This window comes from Carcharhinus amblyrhynchos, chromosome 6, assembly GCF_965287045.1.
Source record: "Carcharhinus amblyrhynchos chromosome 6, sCarAmb.v2.hapA, whole genome shotgun sequence".
Taxonomy (NCBI): domain Eukaryota; kingdom Metazoa; phylum Chordata; class Chondrichthyes; order Carcharhiniformes; family Carcharhinidae; genus Carcharhinus; species Carcharhinus amblyrhynchos.
The window spans coordinates 7474853-7495929 of record NC_137329.1 but is presented as its reverse complement, the minus strand read 5'-3'; the positions used below and the strand labels follow the sequence as shown (position 1 = coordinate 7495929).

The following is a 21077-nucleotide window of genomic DNA, read 5'->3' as shown; positions in this document are numbered from 1 at the left end:
GAAGTTGGGAACCCTGAATGACTTGGGATATTGAAGCCCTGGTCAAGAAGAAGAAAGAGGCACATGACATGCATTGGCAGCTGGGATTAAGTGAATCTCTTGAAAACAATTGGGGGTGTGGGAGTAGAGTTAAGAGAGAAATCTGGAGGGCAAAAAGAGGACACAAAATTGTTTTGGCAGATAAGGCTAAGGAGAATCCAAAGAGCTTCTACAAATACATAAAGGGCAAAAGAGTAACAAGGGAGAGAGTTGGGCCTCTTAAGGATCAACAAGGTCATCTATGTGTGGATCCACAAGAGATGGGTGAAATTCCAAATGAATATTTCTCATTGATATTTACTGTTGAGAAAAGCATGGATGTTAGGGAACTTGGGAAAATAAATAGTGATAGGAGTGTACATATTGCAGAGAAGGAGATGCTGAAAGTCTTAAAGCGCATCAAGGTAGATAAATCCCTGGGACCTGTTGAAGTTTATCCCAGGATGCTAATGGGAGGCTAAGGAGGAAATCGCAGGTCTCCTAGCCGAGATATTTGAATCATCGATAGTTATGGGTGAGATGCCTAAAGATTGGAGAGTGGCAAATGTTGTGCCTTTGTTCAAAAAAGGTTGCAGGGAAAAGCCTGGGAACTACAGGACAATGAGGCTCACATCTGTGGTGGGTAAATTGTTAGAAGGTATTTTGAGAGACAGGGTCTACAGGCATTTAGGGATGCAAGGACTGATTACGGACAGTCAGCATGGCTTTGTGAGTAGAAAATCATATCTCACAAACTTAATTGAGTTTTTTGAAGGGGTAACCAAGAAGATAGATGAGGGCAGTGCAGTTGATGTTGTCTACATGGACTTCAGCAAGGCCTTTGACAAAGTACTGCATGGTAGGTTGTTGCATAAAATTAAATCTCTCGGGATCCAGGGTGAGGTATCTAAATGGATACAAAATTGGCTTCTTGACAGAATGTGGAGATGCTAGTATTGGACTGGGGTAAACACAATAAGAAGTCTCACAACACCAGGTTAAAGTCCAACAGGTTTATTTGATAGCAAAAGCCACTAGCTTTCGGAGCGCTGCCCCTGCATCAGGTAAGTGCTTGACAGAAGCAGAGGATGGTTGTAGAGAGCTGTTTTTCAAACTGGAGGCCTGTGACCAGCGGTGTGTCTCAGGGATTAGTACTGGGCCCACTGTTATTTGTCATTTATATTAATTACTTGGATGAGAATATAAGAAGCATGGTTAGTAAGTTTGCAGATGACACCAAGATTGATGACATTGTGGACAGTGAAGAAAGGTATCTCCAATTGCAATGGGATCTTGATCAATTGGGCTAGTGGGCTGATGAATGGAAGGTGGAGTTTAATTTAGACAAATGCGAGGTGATGCATTTTGGTAGATTGAACCAAGGCAGGACTTACTCAGTTAATGGTAAGGTGTTGGGGAGAGTTATAGAACAAAGAGATCTCAAGGTACATGTTCATAGCTCCTTGAAAATGGAGTCACAGGTGGACACAGTGGTGAAGAAGGCTTTCAGCGTGCTTGGTTTCATCGGTCAGAATATTAAATACAGGAGTTGGGACGTCTTGTTGAAGTTGTACAAGACATTGGTAAGGTAAGGAATACTGTGTACAATTCTGGTCACCCTATTATAGAAAGGATATTATTAAACTAGAAACAGTGCAGAAAAGATTTACTAGGATGCCACTGGGACATGATAGATTGAGTTATAAGGAGAGGCTGAATAGACTGGAACTTTTTTCTTTGGAGTATAGGAGACTGAGGGGTGACCTTATAGAGATCCATAAAATAATGAGGGGCATAGGCAAGGTAGATAGTCAATATTTTTTCCCAAAGGTAGGGGAGTCTAAAACTAGAGGGCATAGGTTTAAGGTGAGAGGGGAGAGATAGGAAAGTGTGCGGAGGGGCAATTTTTTTCACACAGAGGATGATGAGTGTCTGGAACAAGCTGCCAGAGGTAGTAGTAGAGGTGGGTAAAATTTTATATTTTAAAAAGCATTTAGATATTTACATGGGTACGGTGGGTATAGAGGGATATGGACCAAATGTGGGCAATTGGGATTAGCTTAGGGGTTTCAAAAAAAAGGGTGGCATGAACAAGTTGGGCCAAAGGGCCTGTTTCCAGCTGTAAACCTCTATGACTCTGTGACTCTATGATTGTTTTGATTTGATTTGACTTGAACAAAGAAAAGTACAACATCAAAATAAGCATCAATGTTTTCTTTATTTGTGGGACGTGGCTGTCGCTGGCTGGCCAGCATTTATCGTCCATCCCTAGTTGCCCTTGAGAAGGTGGTGGTGAGCTGCCTTCTTAAATTGTTACTGTGGGTTGACCCACAGTGCCACTAGGGAAGAAATTCCAGGATTTTGACCCAATGACTATGAAGGATATATTTCCAAGTCGGGATGGTGAGTGGCTTGGAGGCAAACTTGCAGGTGGTAGTGTTCCCACGTATCTGCTGTCCTGGTCCTTCTAGATGGAAGTGGTTGTGTATTTGGAAAGTGCTGTCTAATGATCTTTGGTGAATTGCTGCAGTGCATTTTGTAAGTAGTGCATACTGCTGCTACTGAGCATAGTGTTGGAAGGAGTGGTTGTGGTGCCAATCAGATGGCCTACTTCTGCTCCTATTTCTTATGTTCTTATGTTCTTAAGTGGTGGAGGCTGCCTCGCTAAATATTTTCAAGAAGCGGGTTGATGGGTTTTTGATAAGAGAGGGGATTAAGGGTTATGGGGAGAGGGCGGGAATGTGGAACTGAGCCACGACAGATCAGCCATGATCTTATTGAATGGCGGGGCAGGCTCGAAGGGCTAGATGGCCTACTCCTGCTCCTATTTCTTATGTTCTTATGTTCAATCAAGTGGCGGCTTTGAGGTGGATGGTGTCAAGCTTCTTGAAGGTTGTTGGAGCTGCACCGAGCTAGACAAGTGGGGAGTATACCATCACACTCCTGCCTTGTGTCTTGTAGATGGTAGACAGGCTTCGGGGAGTCAGGAGGTGAGTTACTTACGGCAGCTTCTGACCTGCTCTTGTAGCCACTATATTTATGTGGCAAGTCCAGTTGAGTTTCTGGTCACTGGTAACCCCAAGGATATTGACAGTGGGAGATTTAATGAGATAACACCATTGAATGTGAAGGGCAGTGGTTAGATTGTCTCTTATAGGTGATGATCATGACCTGGCATTTGTGTGATGCAAATGTTATTTGCCACTTGTCAGCCAAGCCTGGATATTGTTCAGATCTTGTTGCATTTGAACATAGTTTGCTATCTGAAGCATTGCAAACTATGGAGAACCAAGACCTGTTGGATCGAAGGCATAATAATATGCCCATCAGTCTAGATATTTTAATCTTTAAAAACTCTATATGCATTAATCCATTCTACTGCTTGATGTATTGAAGTATGGTTCTACAGGCACCAAAATTGACAAATGCATGTAGCACTTCTATAAGCCTAACCTACATGATGTCTCATTTGCGCACTTTTCCAAGTGTCAGATTTGGCTCTGTGGTGGTACCTGTGGTTTTGAGTTAGCATGTAATCTTGGCTAATACTTCAGAACAGTGCAGAGGGAGTCCTGTATTGTTGAAGGTGCTGTTTCATAGATATTATAAACTGAGACCCTATCTGTCTCCTCAGGTAGATCGAAAATGAAACAGTTCTAATAAGAGTGAAGTTTGTCCAGTGAGATTGATGAATCAATCTTTTACCTCATTGCTGTTTTTGAAACTAAAGCTCTGTGTAAAACTAGCTTTTGTATTTGCCTACATAACAATAGTGGCTCTTATCAAAGGCACTTCATTAGCTTTGAAATACTTTGGCATGTCCTCAGAACCTGAAAGGTGCTATGTACAATTTACTGAAGCATCTGTTTGAAACAATCGAAAAACAACATAGTGAAAACACAAGTACTAGAACCAGGTAACATCAATTATGGTAGGAGTGTTATCGTTAACACAAACATTGCATTACAAATTTTACATTTCAAAGTGCATTCAGGTACAGTTTTGTTCACTTGCAAACACATTCCTCCTTTTAACTTAACCCTAATTTTCCTCCTTCAGGGACCCATGCCCTAACAGGACTTTAGCAACCGTAGACTTCCATCAGGCTGGTCCATAATTACCCTTGCCAAAGCATTGCAGTGGTTTGCTGTTGTCTTCTGCAGTATGGTTGACTAGGAAATACTCCTACTCTTATTGCCTGCCATATTGAAAGGATTTCCAGGCTGATCATCAACCTGTTCAGCCACATTATAAATTCATCTTCCATGGCCATCAAATCCTGAACAAAGAACAAAGAACAAAGAAGTGGGACTTGAACCTGAAACTTCTGGCACAGAGGTAGGGGTGTTATCATTGCATTGCAAGACTTCCTGCAAGCACATTCATTTTTTGTTCCAAGATGGCACCGGAGCGAGGCAATTTCTTGCAAGCTGTGCCCTGCATACCTTCTAATTCTATCTTTTACTCTTGTTCAATGCTTACTGTAACACTACATTCTGCACTCTCTTGTTTCCTTGTCTATGAATGGCATGTTTTGTCTCTATAGCATGCAAGAAACGATACTTTTCACTGTATGTTAATATACGTGACCACAATAGAACAAATCAAAATCAAATTGTTTTGTTTTATCAATGGTTTCTACATAAAAAGGTAACAAAGGGCAGTGCACAATGGGTTTTAAAATATGTACTGAATTTGTTTTAGTATATTGTCAGCTTTATGACTGCACATAGAGCCCAATTTCCTGCACCATCTGCCATGCGTTTTGTGGTGGTGGAGGCTGCCCCCCGCCACCCCCAGTGGCTGGTGGCAGAACAGAGTTTCCTGACTCCCCAGAGTTGGCTCACTATCCACAAGGCACAAGTCAGGAGTGTAACTGAACACTATCTACTTGCCTGGATGAGTACAGCTCCAACAACATTCAAGAAGTTTGACATCAAAGCAGTCCACTTGATTTCATCTCATCCACAATTAACAAACAGTAGCAGCAGGATGCACTGCAGGAACTCAGCAAACCTCCTCAGACAGCACCTTCCAAACCCAAGATCACCACTATCTAGAAGGACCAATGTAACTGATGTATGGGAACACCACCACCTGGAACCTCCCCTCCAAGTCACTCGCTATCCTGACTTGGAAATATATTGTCATCTTTCACTATCACTGGGTCAAAATCTTAGAATACCTAACAGCACTCTAGGTATGCATACAGCATAGGGACTGTAACAGTTCAAGATCTTCTGAAGGGCAACTAGGGATGAGCAATAAGTATAGGTCTAGACAGCAACACCCATTTCCCTTGAATGAAAAAACATGAGTGATTGAGCCCCTGACTTCCTTTCCGTCGCTGACAGGCACAAGTCAGGAACGTGGTGGAATATTTCCACTTGTCTGGATGAGTGAAGTCCCAACAACAGTTAAAAAGCTTGACACAAATCCAGCAGAAAATAGCTCGCTTGATCGGTATCCTATCCACCCCCTTAAACATTCACCCTGTTCACCATCAGTGCAAACAATGCTGCAGAGTGTACCATCTATAAGATGCAATGCAGCAGAACACCAAGGCTTCCTTGACAACGCCTTCAAACATTCTGCAATATTTATCATCTAGAATTACGAGGGCAGCTGATGAATAGAAACCCAGCATTTTTGCGTTCCCTCCAAGCCACATACATAGCTAGCTGCACTGTGAAGTATCTTCGCCACATGGACTGCAGTGATTTAAGAAAGTGGATTGACACCACATGCTTATGAGAGAATAGGGATAGGCTAGAGAATAAATGCTGGTCTTGGCAGTGAAGCTCCTTTTTACTGTTTTTTTTTGGTAGGAAAAGGATAGGAACACAGACTGATTTGTATTGATGTGTGCTAGGAACTGCATCCACCTGTACTCTAGAGAGCTTCAGCCCAGCTTTCATCATGAAGTGTTTTTTGGCTTTGTCCCAGATATCTCACTGCAACAAAAATGCAGAGAAATCAAAACCTGCACGCATGATTCAATAAATAGCAGGCATTCTTTGCTCCAGTCAATCAGCTCCCCAGATGTTTTTGGAATTCCAGTCATTGGATATTCCCAGAAGACAGCTCTAGACCACAAGAAACACAAATATTTCACTTACTTTCTTTCTCCTTCCCCCACCAAATCCACTGAATAAGCACATTTAAGCAGGATCACACGGGAAAACATGCAATGAAGTTTCACATTAAGCTATGAGGGGGTCAGGTACACAATGATCTGCCTCCCACAACCGCAATCCCATTTTATTAACAATATAAAAACTGATTTTTGCTGTGATATCAGATGTATTAAATCATCAGATTTGAAAAGGACATTACAAATGCACAGGGGAGATCTTTGAATTAAAGATATGAACGTTATTGAAGCTATTTTGATCCAAATTGCGTGTTCAGATCTTCTTCAATCGATCCGTAGATGGGTTTTCATTTAGATGTGTCCAATGCAGAACTCAAAACATATAGAATAATGATACAACAATACGATGGAAGGCAAAATGTTGTATTTCATTGAATCCTACACCGCAGAAGGAGGCCATTCGGCCCATTGAGTCTGCACCAACCACAAACCTACCCAGGCCCTATACCCGTAAGCCCACACATTTACACTAGATAGTCCACCTGACACTAAGGGGCAATTTAGCTTGGCCAATCTACCTAACCCCCACATCTTTGGACTGAATACTTCGGAAAGCTTGCCATTTTCCAAGTAAGTAAACTTCAGAATGTTTAATTGATGATTTGTTTTGCAATTGATTTAAGAGCAGCTTCTCAGCAATTAATATTTTTCTCTTTTGCACTAACTTTTATTCTTTTCCTTGACTGCTGTTGTTTTGTAATCTCATTAGAAAGACTAAAGAAAGTCTTTGTGCTTCAGGATATTCCAAAGTCAATGAAGTGCATTTGAAGTGTAGTCACTATTGTAATGTAGAAATCATGGCAGCCAATATGTGCATAGCAAGCTCCCACCTACTGCGGTGTGCTAATGGTGGGCAGCATGGTGGCACAGTGGTTAGCACTGCTGTCTCACAGTGCCAGGGACTTGAGTTCGATTGCTGGCTTGGGTCACTCTCTGTGTGGAGTTTGCATGTTCTCCCCATGTCTGCGTGGGTTTCCTGCAGGTGCTCCAATTTTTTCCCACCATCCGAAAGACCTGCTGGTTAGGTGAATCAGCCATACTAAATTTTCCCTCAGTGTACCTTATGAAGCTGTGAACCTGTACTCCTAGATCCCTTTGTTTTAGTAGGGAGTTGGGGAGAGTTATAGAACAAAGAGACCTAGGAGTACAGGTTCATAGATACTTGAAAGTGGAATCATAGGTAGGCAGAGTGAAGAAGGCATTCAGCCTACTTGATTTCATTGGTCAGAACATTGAATACAGGAGCTGCGAAGTCCTGTTGAAGTTGGACAAGACATTGTTAAGGCCACACTTGGAATGTTGTGTAGAGTTCTGGTCACCTTATTATAGAAAGGATATTATTAAACTAGAGAGAGTGCAGAAGAAATTTACTAGGATGCTACCGGGACTTGATGGTTTGAGTTATAAGGAAAGGCTGGATAAACTGGGACTTTTTCCTCTGGAGTGTAGGAGGCTGAGGGGTGATCTTATAGAGGTCTAAAAAATAATGAGGGGCATAGATCAGCTAGATTGTCAATATCTTTTCCCAAAGGTAGGGGAGTCTAAAACTAGAGGGCATAGGTTTAAGGTGAGAGGGGAGAGATACAAAAAGGTCCAGCAAGGCAATTTTTTCACACAGAGGGTACTGAGTGTCTGAAACAAGCTGCCAGAGGTAGTAGTAGAGGTGGGTACAATTTTGTCTTTTAAAAAGCATTTAGACAATTACATAGGTAAGATGGATATGGAAGGATATGGGCCAAATAGTTCAGGAGTTTAAAAAAAAAGCCGGCATGGACAAGTTGGGTCGAAGGGCCTGTTTCATAAGAACATAAGAACATAAGAAATAGGAGCAGGAGTAGGCCATCCAGCCCTTCGAGCCTGCCCCGCCATTCAATAAGATCATGGCTGATCTGTCGCTGCTCAGTTCCACTTTCCCGCCCTCTCCCCATAACCCTTAATCCCCTCTCCTATCAAAAACCCATCAACCCGCGTCTTAAAAATATTTAGCGAGGCAGCCTCCACCACTTCAACGGGCAGAGAATTCCAGAGATTCACCACCCTTTGAGTGAAGGAGTTCCTCCTCAACTCCGTATTAAACCGCCCCCCTTTTATCTTGAGGCTGTGCCCCCTAGTCCTATTGTCTTTTTTGAGCGGGAAGAGTCTTTCCACCTCTATCCTATCCATCCCATTCATCATCTTATACGTCTCAATGAGATCTCCTCTCATTCTTCTAAACTCTAACGAGTACAAGCCCAGTTTATTCAGCCTCTCCTCATAGCTCAACCCCCTCAACTCCGGTATCAGCCTAGTAAACCTCCTCTGCACTCCCTCCAAGGCCAAAATATCTTTGCGCAGGTGCGGCGCCCAAAAATGCACACAGTACTCCAGTTGCGGCCTCACCAATGCCCTATACAGCTGCAGCAAGACCTCCCTACTTTTATATTCAATCCCTTTCGCTATGAAGGCCAGGATCCCATTCGCCTTCCTGACCACCTGCTGCACCTGCAAGCTGGGTTTTTGCGACTCATGCACAAGGACCCCGAGGTCCCTCTGCACCGTCGCCTGCTGCAGTTTTTCGCCTCGTAAGTAATAGTCCTTCCTACCATTTTTCCTACCAAAGTGGACCACCTCACACTTGCCAACATTAAATTCCATTTGCCATTTCCTGGCTCATTCGCCCAGCCTATCTAGATCCTTCTGCAGACTCTCCACACCCTCCGCACAATTTGCCGTTCCCCAATCTTGGTGTCATCAGCAAATTTCGACACTCTACACTCGGTTCCCTCCTCCAGATCATCTATATAAATGGTAAAAAGCTGAGGCCCCAGCACCGACCCCTGGGGCACTCCACTAGTCACCATCCGCCAATCCGAATAGCACCCGTTGACCCCCACTCTCTGCCTCCTATTTGACAACCAATCCTCTATCCACGCTAACACCCTACTCCCAACTCCATGTCCCTCGACCTTCTGAAATAACCTCTTGTGAGGCACTTTGTCAAACGCTTTCTGAAAATCTATAAAGACCACATCCACCGGCTCTCCTCTATCCACCGCCCTAGACACATCCTCATAGAACTCCAGTAAATTTGTCAGACACGACTTCCCTTTAATGAAACCGTGCTGCGTCTGCTCTATCAAGCAATTCCCTTCAAGATGCCTCGCAATTTCCTCCTTAATGACAGATTCTAACATTTTACCTACCACAGATGTTAAACTAACCGGCCTATAATTCCCCGCCTTTTGCCTGGCACCCTTCTTAAACAACGGCGTAACATTAGCCATTTTCCAATCATCCGGCACTTCCCCGGAATCCAGCGACGTCTGGAAAATAACCACCAAGGCATCCACTATCACCTCCGCCATTTCTTTCAGAACCCTCGGATGCATTCCATCCGGTCCTGGGGACTTGTCCACAATCAGCCCCTCCAGTCTGTCGAGCACCGCCTTTCTAGTAACAGTAATGTCATTAAGACCCTCCAGTCCTACCACCTTTCTATTGCTAACACCCGGTAAATTATTCACGTCCTCCTCCGTGAAGACAGAAACAAAAAAGTTATTCAATACCTTAGCCATATCCCCATCCCCTACCACTAGGTCCCCTTTCTCATCCTCTAAAGGACCAACATTCACCCTAGCCAGCCTCTTCCTTTTTATATATTTATAAAAACTCTTGCTATCCTTTTTTATATTAAGCGCTAGCCCAGCTTCATAGTTTCTCCTACCCTTCCTTATCAACTTCTTTGTCAATTTTTGTTGACATTTAAACCTCTCCCAATCCTCTTCTCGCCCACTACTCTTAGCTACTCTAAATTCCTCCGCTTTTAGTTTAACACTTTCCTTCACCTCCTTGGTTATCCACGGCTTATTACCTCTCCTCCTGCTATCCTTTTTGACCATCGGAATAAATTTCCGTTGAGCACCAAGAAAGATCTCCTTAAAGATCCTCCACTGCTCCTTAACAGACCCTCCCTCCAATGCGCTCTCCCAGTCCACATTCGCCAATTCTTCTCTCATCCTACCGTATTTCCCTCTATTCAAACAAAGGACGCGTGTCCGGGAACCCACTTTCTCCTCCTCCATCTGCACCAGAAACTCCACCATATAATGATCACTCTTCCCAAGAGGATCCTTCACCACAAGGTCCCTAATTCTACCCGCTTCATTACATAGCACCAGATCCAAGATAGCTCGCTCCCTCGTCGGCTCCAACACACACTGTTCGAGGAAACTATCCCGGCAGCATTCCAAGAACTCTTCCTCGAGCCCCCCACGTCCAACATGGGTCGACCAATCAATATGCAGATTGAAATCCCCCATAACTACGGCCGTCCCATTCCTGCACGCCGCACTTATTTGCGCGTTAACAGCCCGCCCCACCTCCAGATCATTATTCGGGGGCCTATAGACGACACCCACCAGCGTCTTCCTCCCTTTGCTGTTCCTAATCTCCACCCACAACGATTCCACCCTCTGCTCCTTGGCTCCAATATCATCCCTTGCTACCACCGTGATGCTATCCTTAATTAGCAGAGCTACGCCCCCCCCTTTTCCCTCCTGTCTATCCTTCCTAAACACTTTATAGCCCTGTACATTCAGCTCCCAGTCCCTGTCACCCTGCAGCCACGTCTCTGTAATGGCCACCAGATCGTATCCATTTGTGTCGATCTGCGCCATCAGCTCATCCACTTTATTCCGAATGCTTCGTGCATTCAGATAAAGTGCTTTCATCCCAGCCTTCACCTGGACCCTATTTGCCGCAACACCACCAACTATACTCACGTCCCCTACTCCCTCTATTATTGGGACATCCTCGGCCTCTTCCCTTACATGTACACTCTCCTTAACTTTAGACCTCGTAAGGTCACCTACCCTCACACCCCCCCCCCCCAATTAGTTTAAAGCACTGTCTACAGTCCTCTTTACTCGATTCGCCAGCACTCTGGTTCCAGCACGGTTCAGACCAACCCCATCCCTCCCGAACAGGTCCCACCTACCCCAATACTGGTGCCAATGCCCCATAAATTCAAACCCATTCCTCCCACACCAATCCCTGAGCCACCCATTCAGTTCCTTAATCCTGTCAACCCTACGCCCATCTGCACACGGTTCAGGCAGTAGCCCAGAGATAACCACCTTGTCGGTTCTACTTTTTAATTCCATTCCAAGCTTTTCATACTCCCCCCCCAGATCCTCAGTCTGCATTTTGCTTACGTCGCCGGCACCCACATGTACCACAACGACCGGATTCTCACCCTCCCACTCCAGGTTCCTCTGCAGCCCAGCTGCGACATCCCGTACCCGAGCACCAGGCAGACAACACACCCTTCTGTGCACTTTGTCATTGTGACAAAGGACAGTGTCAATACCCTTCACCCCACTATCCCCAATAACTACTACGTTCCTTTTCCTTTTCTCTTTGCCTATGTCCTGCTGCAGCACTGTACCGTGTGCAGCTTGCTCACCAACCTCACCTGCCTCGTTCTCGTCCAACTTGGAAGCAAGAACCTCAAACCTGTTATGCAGATTAAGAGGCTGAGGCCTCCGCTCCTCACCCCCCTTCCTCTTCCCAGTAGCCCCCTCTTGTCCCTGACCCTTAGAGTTAGCCAGTCTAGGGGGGGTGGATGTCACTTGCACCCCATTGACAATGGCACCCTCTTTCCCCTTGATGAGCCTCAGTGTCTGTAGCTCAGAGGCCAGCTCATTTACCCTGAGCTGGAGCTCCTCCAGCAACCTGCACTTACTGCAGACATGGTCACTGGGATGAACCCTAGGGTCCACCAGTTCCCACATCATACAGAAACCACACATCACATGCCCCTCCATTATTTACTGTAGTAGTTTTGAAAAAATTTTTTTTTTTTTTTTGTTTTTTTTGTTTTTCAAACGAACTCACCTGGCCTTTTTTCTTTCCAGCCCTTTTTGATATTAAGCCCTAGTAGCTCACTCTGCTTCCCTCTCACTCCGCTGCCCGCTCAGACGCTGCCCGCTGTCTACACCAGGCCTCCTTTTAAACCTGGCGCTGATTTAAATCTGATGGCCCACAACTGCCTGCTAACCACTCCCTCAGAATTCTTAAAGCAGTAAATACAATAAATAAATGCTTTAAACAGTTCTACAAAGAACAAAGTGCTTTAAACTTATTTTAAACTGGTTTTTAACAGGTAAAATCTTAGCTGTCTCTCTGCTCCTTCACTCGTCTGCTCCAGCAAACAATGGAAGGCTTCACCTTGTGGTCAGTTGATATTTAAATCTGTTGAACCACAACTGCCTGCTAACCACTCCCTCAGAATTCTTAAAGCAGTAAATACAATAAATAAATGCTTTAAACAGTTCTACAAAGAACAAAGTGCTTTAAACTTATTTTAAACTGGTTTTTAACAGGTAAAATCTTAGCTGTCTCTCTGCTCCTTCACTCGTCTGCTCCAGCAAACAATGGAAGTTTCCATGCTGCAAACCTCTATGACTCTACCCAAACAGGCGCAGGAGTGCGGCGACTAGGTGGTTTTCACAGTAATTTTGTTGCAGTGTTATTGAAAGCATACTTGCGACAAATAAATAAAAACTTTAATTATCTTTTAGTGATGTTGATTAAGGGATACATATATATTGGCCAGGACACTGATAATATCTTTCCTGTTTTTCAGAACAGTGCTGTGGAGTTTTCTTCATGTAATCTTAGAGATCTGACAGGACATCAATCATAACGTCTCATCTAAAAGGTGGTATATCTGACAGTGCAGCATTTCCTCAGTAGTACACTGGAATGTCAGTCTAGTTTTTATGCTTACATCCCTGAGGTCGTACTTAAACGCATAATCTTCTGACTTGGGTAAGTATGTTGATAGCAAGCCATTGCTAACACATACATGGAGCCAATCAAGGGATTACAGTTTCCCTCTGGATCAAGTAAATTGCTTAAATTCGGTGACGCCGAAAAGAAAAATAGAAATTTGGTTGACTTGAAACGGATTAGTATGCAAAGAATTGTCCATAACTTTTACAGTGTGGTCCTAGCTTCCATATTGAAGTGCAAATACTTTAGCTTTCTTGGACCTTTATCAGCTGCAGAATTAAAATTTTTACCTGTATTCCTTCTGGTTTCCATGACTTTAACATTTTTTAAACTAAAGTTTATTTATTATTCACAAGTAAGGCTTGTATTACCATAGCAATGAAATTGCTGTGAAAATCCCCTAGTCACCACATTCCGGCACCTATTCAGGTCAATGCACCTAATCAGCGCATCTTTCAGACTGTGGGAAGAAGCTGGAGCATCCAGACGAAACCCATGCAGACACAGGGAGAATGCGCAAACTGCATATAGACAGTGACCCAAGCCAGGAATTGAACCCAGGTCCCTGGACCTGTGAGACAGCAGCACTTACTACTGTGCCACCTCTCTGCCATCATGTGCTGTGCCTAATCGCATGTATCTGATTAATTGATTATTTGAGAGAGCATAATCAAATAAAATTTCTATTCAAACAAGACGTTGGATCCTCAAAAGTGAAGGCTAACTATTAGAATCACTTAGCCTCTAAGCATTGTTGTGCCTGACTTAGTGCGTAACGTTCTGTTTCCTTTCAGTGCAAATACCAGTCTGTCCCTGCACTCCTGTGTCAACCCTCCTCTTCTCTAAGAGTGCTTAAAGCATAACAAAAATGCCTGATGTCTCAGTGCATTATCACAAATATTGTTTTTGTTATTGGTTATTGTTCTCTCTCTAAAATTGATGTTTGTGTAAAAAGATCCATGCACTGCAAAACAGTTACATTAGACATTTGATAAGGTGCCGCACAAAAGGCTGTTACAGAAGGTTAGGGGGCATGGAGTTGGGGGGTAAGGTGTCAGCTTGGATAGAGGATTGGCTGTCAAATAGGAGGCAGAGAGTAGGTGTCAGTGGGTGCTATTCGGATTGGCGGTTGGTGACTAGTGGAGTGCCCCAGGGATCGGTGCTGAGGCCTCAGCTATTTACCATTTATATAGATGATCTGGAGGAGGGAGCTGAGTGTAGGGTGTCAAAATTTGCTGATGACAAAAAGATAAGTGGAAAAGCAAATTGTGCGGAGGGTGTAGAAAGTCTGCAGAGGGATCTAGATAGGTTGAGCGAGTGGGCGAGGACCTGGCAGATGGAATACAATGTTGGCAAGTGTGAGGTTATCCACTTTGGCAGGAATAATAGTAGGAGGGACTACTCAGGGCTCAGGCGGAATTCTCCTCCGAATATTTACGTATCCTGCGATCAGACCAAAGGAGCCAAAACACACAAGGTCGGAATTCTCAGCTGTACTCACCCCAAATCCAGAAAATCCCATCTGAGGGATTGCTACTTAAAGGGCAAAAAGCTGCAGCATGCTACGGTGCAGAGGGACCTGGGGGTCCTTGTGCATGAGTTGCAAAAACCCAGCCTACAGGTGCAGCAGGTGATCAGGAAGGCAAATGGGATGCTGGCCTTCATAGCGAGGGGGATTGAATATAAAAGTAGGGAGGTCTTGCTGCAACTGTACAGGGCACTGGTGAGGCCGCAGCTGGAGTACTGTGTGCAGTTTTGGTCGCTGCACTTGCGCAAGGATATTTTGGCCTTGGAGGGAGTGCAGAGGAGGTTCACTAGGCTGATACCGGAGTTGAGGGGGTTGAACTATGAAGAGAGGCTGAATAGGCTGGGCTTGTACTCGTTGGAGTTTAGAAGGATGAGGGGGGATCTTATTAAGACATATGAGATGATGAAGGGGATGGATAGGGTAGAGGTGGGGAGGTTCTTCCCGCTCAGAAAGGACAGCAGGACTAGAGGGCACAGCCTCAAGATAAGGGGGGTGCAGTTTAGAACAGAGTTGAGGAGGAACTTCTTCACTCAAAGGGTGGTGTATCTCTGGAATTCTCTGCCCGTTGAAGTGGTGGAGGCTACCTCGCTAAATATATTTAAGACACGGGTAGATAGGTTTTTGGTAGGCAAGGGGATTAACGGTTATGGGGAGAAAGCGGGAAAGTGGAACTGAGCCACTTCAGATCAGCCATGATCTTATTGAATGGCGGGGCAGGCTCGAGGGGCTAGATGGCCTACTCCTGCCCCTATTTCTTATGTTCTTATGTTCTTATGTAACATACAGTATAAGCAACAGTAGACAAATATTTTCAATAAAATCAGACATGGACTTACATCCAACCCACTTGATATGTTCTTTGCATAATGTTCTATTTTCTCTTTTTTAAGAAAAGAAAGTAGTTTAATGACTTTTAGGGCACAGCAAATAGTCTTACCCCAGGAGGATCTTGCAGTGCTGGGTAGTCGGTATGAAGGCTCAATTTCGCAGATGTGTAAGCTACATTGTTTGCATCAACCTTGTCCTCCACTTGCCAAGTAAGTCTTTTAAAAAGAAGACAGGCAGATAAAATGAGGTTAGATTGTAACATGTTTTTGTCGAATAAACTCTCTGAAATGTAGTGTTGCTTAATTTAGCCAAAAATAAGATTAAACTTGTATACTTTGTTCCTTGCCTTTAGTCATTTAATTAATTTAGGAAAGAAATACATTAGTATTGTGTAAACTGTTAAAGTGCATTTAATTATCTTGATACATTAACGTACTTCAATCAATAGCATATAAATTCATGATTTACTAATGGGCCCAGGTATTCTTGAAAAAAGACCATGTTATTTAGATGACTATCTGTTTAATGGTTCTTAAATTTTTGAACACTGCTGTGAAGTTTATATTTCTTGAAATGATTAACAAAAATATTGGACCAGAACTTATTGTGAAAATGCATCTTCTGCATAAATTAAGTAGCAACTTCATATGAGTGCAGGTGTGATGTTAAACATGAAATTTTTAACCTGAAAAAAATCAAAGATGGATGAAGAGGATGTCCCACTGCCTCGCTCTCCGTCCAAATGTATTCAATGTTAGTAGAAATTGATGTAGCTCACCAAAGAATCTTAGAAGTTGACCATTTCAGTCTAAGCATCCTCTTGTTAATGGAATGATAAGTTTTAATTACATCCAATTGCCACTGTGGCACTGAAAATGAACTTTTACAAGTGTGAAGCCTCATTGCTTCAGAATTTAATTAATGTTGGGAGACTAAAAATTTTAAAATTACTTTTTTTTAACATTTTCTTTGACTTTTTTCTCTCAATTGAATCCCTCCCTCTCTTTATTTTGCTTTCGGTGTCTGATGTGACACCATTCTAACACGTCCTGTTTTTGACTGAACTGTTGATTAGCAATTCTTTAATTCTTTTGCTCAAGGAGACACAATATTGCCTGCACCAATCTATTCACTAGGTCCCAGATACATATAGAAGGTGCAATGCCATTTGGATCTAAAACATACAGATATCCCGGATGGAATTTCATGATTCCCCCAGAGGTGAATATGGAGGTGGGGTAGCAGTTGATTGGGCAGAAGGATATGGGTGGGGAACCTGCCACCTCCTTGCCTCCTTCTGCCTGGAGTAGGGATGGCTCCAGATTGGCTTTCCCACTCAAATGTCAACTGAAGTCCTTAGCTGGCCAATTAATGCAAAGTTGTTGGATTAGCTTGCAGCCAAATGAATGCAGAGTCTCTGGCTCAAAGGCGCATAGTACCTGATCAAGGGACCCGGCATCTCAGGAACACGGTCCTGGCGGCAGTCACTGTTCCCATTGACACTACCAGTCTGATTTACTGGCAGCTTTTGGGGGAGTAATTTCTGCCCAGCTGGGGGTAGTCCTGGAATTAAATGTCCACCATGAAACCAGGAGTCCTGTCGACAAAGTTTCTGCTGCCAATTCTGCAGTTAATTCCCTTAGGGTGCCCAGAAATCTCGTCAGTGGGGATGCCATGAGTCTTTATGGCAGTTGTCATGCCCTTCCACATCCATAGGATCATAGAATCCCTACAGTGCAGAAAGAGGCCATTCGGCCCATCGTTTATTCACCAACTCTCCAAAAGAGCACCCCACCCAGACCCTCTTCTCCATAACTCTGCACATTTATTATGGCTGATTCACCTAACCTCCTCACCTTTGGACATCAGAGGGTAACTTAGCCCGGCCAATCCAACCAACCCGCATATCTCTGGACACTAAGGGCCAATTTAGCTCGGTCAAACCACCTAATCTGTATATTTTTGAACTCATTAAATTCCACACTTCTAGTGCAATAAGATGATAAATGATCAAGTTTCCTAACAGCAGGTGCCATTCATTCCACAGCCACTGTAGCAAGAATAATAACTTGTATGTTGGCAAGTGTGAGGTGGTCCACTTTGGTAGGAAGAATGGTAGGAAGGACTATTACTTACGGGGCGAAAAACTGCAGCAGGCGACGGTGCAGAGGGACCTCGGGGTCCTTGTGCATGAGTCGCAAAAACCCAGCCTGCAGGTGCAGCAGGTGGTCAGGAAGGCGAATGGGATGCTGGCCTTCATCGCGAGGGGGATTGAATATAAAAGTAGGGAGGTCTTGCTGCAGCTGTATAGGGCATTGGTGAGGCCGCAGCTGGAGTACTGTGTGCAGTTTAGGGCGCCGCACCTGCGCAAGGATATTTTGGCCTTGGAGGGAGTGCAGAGGAGGTTTACTAGGCTGATACCGGAGTTGAGGGGGTTGAGCTATGAGGAGAGGCTGAATAAACTAGGCTTGTACTCGTTAGAGTTTAGAAGAATGAGGGGAGATCTCATTGAGACGTATAAGATGATGAATGGGATGGATAGGATAGAGGTGGAGAGACTCTTCCCGCTCAAAAAAGACAGTAGGACTAGGGGGCACAGCCTCAAGATAAAGGGGGGGCGGTTTAGAACGGAGTTGAGGAGGAACTTCTTCACTCAAAGGGTGGTGAATATCTGGAATTCTCTGCCCGTTGAAGTGGTGGAGGCTGCCTCGCTAAATATTTTTAAGAAGCGGGTTGATGGGTTTTTGATAAGAGAGGGGATTAAGGGTTATGGGGAGAGGGCGGGAAAGTGGAACTGAGCCACGACAGATCAGCCATGATCTTATTGAATGGCGGGGCAGGCTCGAAGGGCCAGATGGCCTACTCCTGCTCCTATTTCTTATGTTCTTATGTTCTTATGTTTATACTGCTTCTTTACTGCCCCATTTTTTGATATTCCACAGCTTTGTGCTTTGATATAGGTCTGTATTTATCTTTTCCATAAACGTGTGTAATTCAAAGAGATCTGAAATACTTAATTAGAAGTACCACCTACTTTCATTTTTCTTCTTGCTTACCTGCTCTCTTTCCAGTTGCTAATCTATACTTTTTTAACTAGGCCTAACAGAGGGCACTACGGAACTATAACTGTAAGATGAAAAGCAAGAGTTTAAGTTCAGGGCTACAACTTCTATCAGTGTCTTGCTAGTAATTGGCCAACATTTGATCAAAAAATGAAAAATTATAAGTTGATTCTGTATAATATTTTACTTAATTGGCTAAGCTAATCACTGAACTGGGCCAAGGTAAGCTGCTTTATTACCAGAAAGCAAATGTTTCCCAGATAGATACATTTTCATATGTGGCTTGTTGCATTGGCCATGCTAAATTCTCCCTCAGTATACTTGAAAAGGCACTGGAGTTTGATGACTAGGGGATTTTCACAGTAACTTTATTGCAATGTTAATGTAAGCCTACACTAATAAATAATAAAGAGGAGATCTCATATCTTCTGATCAAGAGTATCCCAGGACGTAGCTGGAGGCTAGGAAGGAGATTGCAGGTCCCCTAGCAGAGATATTTGAATCATCGATAGTCACAGGTGAAGTACCTGAAGATTGGAGAGTAGCAAATGTGGAGTCTTTGTTTAAGAATTGCTGCTGGGAAAAGCTTGGGAACTACAGATCCGTGAGCCTAATGTATGTAGTGGATAAGTTGTTAGAAGGTATTCTGAGAGACAGGATTTACAGACATTTAGAGAGGCAAGGATTGATTAGGGGCAGTCAGTGTGGCTTCATGAGTGGAAAATCATATCTCACAAATTTGATTGAGTTTTTTGAAGGAGTAACCAAGAAGGTAGATGAGGGCAGTGCAGTCAACGTTATCTGCATGGACTTTAGCAAGGCCTTTGACAAGGTACCACATGGTAGGTTGTTGCATAAGTTTCAATTTCACAGGATCCAGGGTGAGGTAGCCAATTGGATACAAAATTGGCTTGATGACAAAAGACCAGAGGGTGGTTCTGGAGGGTTGTTTTTCAAACTGGAGGCCTGTGATCAGCAGTGTGCCTCAGGGATCTGTGCTGAGTTCATTATTATTTGTTATTTATGTTAATGATTTGGATGGGAATTTATGAGGCAAAGTTAATAAATTTGCAGATGACACCAAGATTGGTGGCATAGTGGACAGTGAAGATGATTATTTAGGATTGCAATGAGATCCTAATCAATTGAGCCAGTGGGCTGATGAATGGCAGATGGAGTTTAATTTAGATAAATGTGAAGTGATGCATTTTGGTAGATCAAATTGGGACAGAAGCTACACAGTTAATGGTTGGGCACTGGGAAGAGTTAGAGAACAAAGAAATCTTGAAGGGCATGTTCATAGCTCCTTGAAAGTGGAGTCACAAGTGGTCAGGGTGGTGAAGAAGGCATTTGGTATGCTTGGTTTCATTGGTCAGTACACTGAATACAGGAGTTGGGATGTCTTGCAGAAGTTGTACATGATGTTAGAAAGGCCACACTTAGAATACTGTGTACAGTTCTGGTCACCCAATTATAGAAAGAATATTATTAAACTAGAAAGAGTGCAGAAAATGAATTCACATGGGATCAGAGGTAAGCTGGCAAGGTGGATACAAAACTGGCTCGGTCAAAGAAGACAGAGCGTAGCAGCGGAATGGTGTGTTTCTGAATGGAGGGCTGCGACAGGTGGTGTTCCTCAGGGATCAGTGCTGGGACCTTTGCTGTTTGTAATATATATAAATGATTTGGAGGAAAATGCACCTGGATTGATTAATAAGTTTGTGGATGACACAAATGTTGGTGGATTTGCGGAAAGCAATGAGGACCCTCAGAGGATACAGCAGGATATAGATCGGTTGGAGATTTGGGCAGAGCTATGGCAGATGGAGTTTAATCTGGACAAATGTGAGGTAATGCATTTTGGAAGGTCTAATACAGATAGGAAATATACAGTAAATGGCAGAACCCTTCGGAGTATTGATAAACAAAGGGATCTGGGTGTACAGGCACACAGGTCACTGAAAGTGACAATGCAGGTGGAGAAGGCATACGGCATGCCTGCCTTCTTTGGCCGGGGTATTGAGTTTAAAAACTGGCAAGTCATGTTGCAGTTTTATAGAACCTTAGTTAGGCTGCACTTGGAATATAGTGTTCAATTCTTTTGGCCACACTACCAGAAGGATGTGGAGTCTTTGAAGAGGGTACAGAAAAGATTTACCAGGATGTTGCCTGGTATGGAGGGCATTAGCTATGAAGAGAGGTTGGAGAAACTTGGTTTGTTCCCACTAGAGTGATGGAGACTTGTTAGAAGTCTACAAGATTATGAGAGGCATGGACAGATGGATAGTCAGAAGCTTTTTCCCACGATGGGAGAGTCAATTACAGGGTGCATAGGTTTAAAGTGCGAGAGGCAAAGTTTGAAAGAGATGTACGAGGCAGATTTTTTACAAGAGAGTGGTGGGTGTCTGGAACTCGTTGCAGGGGGAGGTAGTGGAAGCGGAATATGGTAGTGATTTTTAAGGGGCGTCTTGACAAGTACATGAATGAGATAGGAGTCGAGGGATATGGTCCCCGGAAGGGTAGGGGGTTTTAGTTAAGTCGGGCATGATTGGCACTGGCTGGAAGGGCCGAAGGGCCTGTTCCTGTGCTGTAATTTTCTTCATTCTTTTTGTTCTAAAAGATTTACTCGGCTGCCACAGGGATTTGATGGTTTGAGTAAAAAGGAGAGGCTGGATAGACTGGGACTTTTTTCTCTGAAGCATAAGAGGCTTTA

At 43.8% G+C, this 21077-nt stretch overlaps 1 protein-coding gene across 2 annotated transcripts in view; it reads right to left on the bottom strand.

Moving 5' to 3' along the window:
- bbox1 (butyrobetaine (gamma), 2-oxoglutarate dioxygenase (gamma-butyrobetaine hydroxylase) 1) overlaps positions 1 to 21077 on the bottom strand; it is a 205444-nt gene that overhangs the window by 27537 nt on the left and 156830 nt on the right. For both annotated transcript variants that reach the window (XM_080189873.1, XM_080189874.1), the window contains exon 5: positions 15412 to 15517. In XM_080189873.1, the coding sequence (XP_080045999.1) occupies positions 15412 to 15517 (106 nt within the window). The remainder of the gene's footprint in view (positions 1 to 15411; positions 15518 to 21077) is intronic.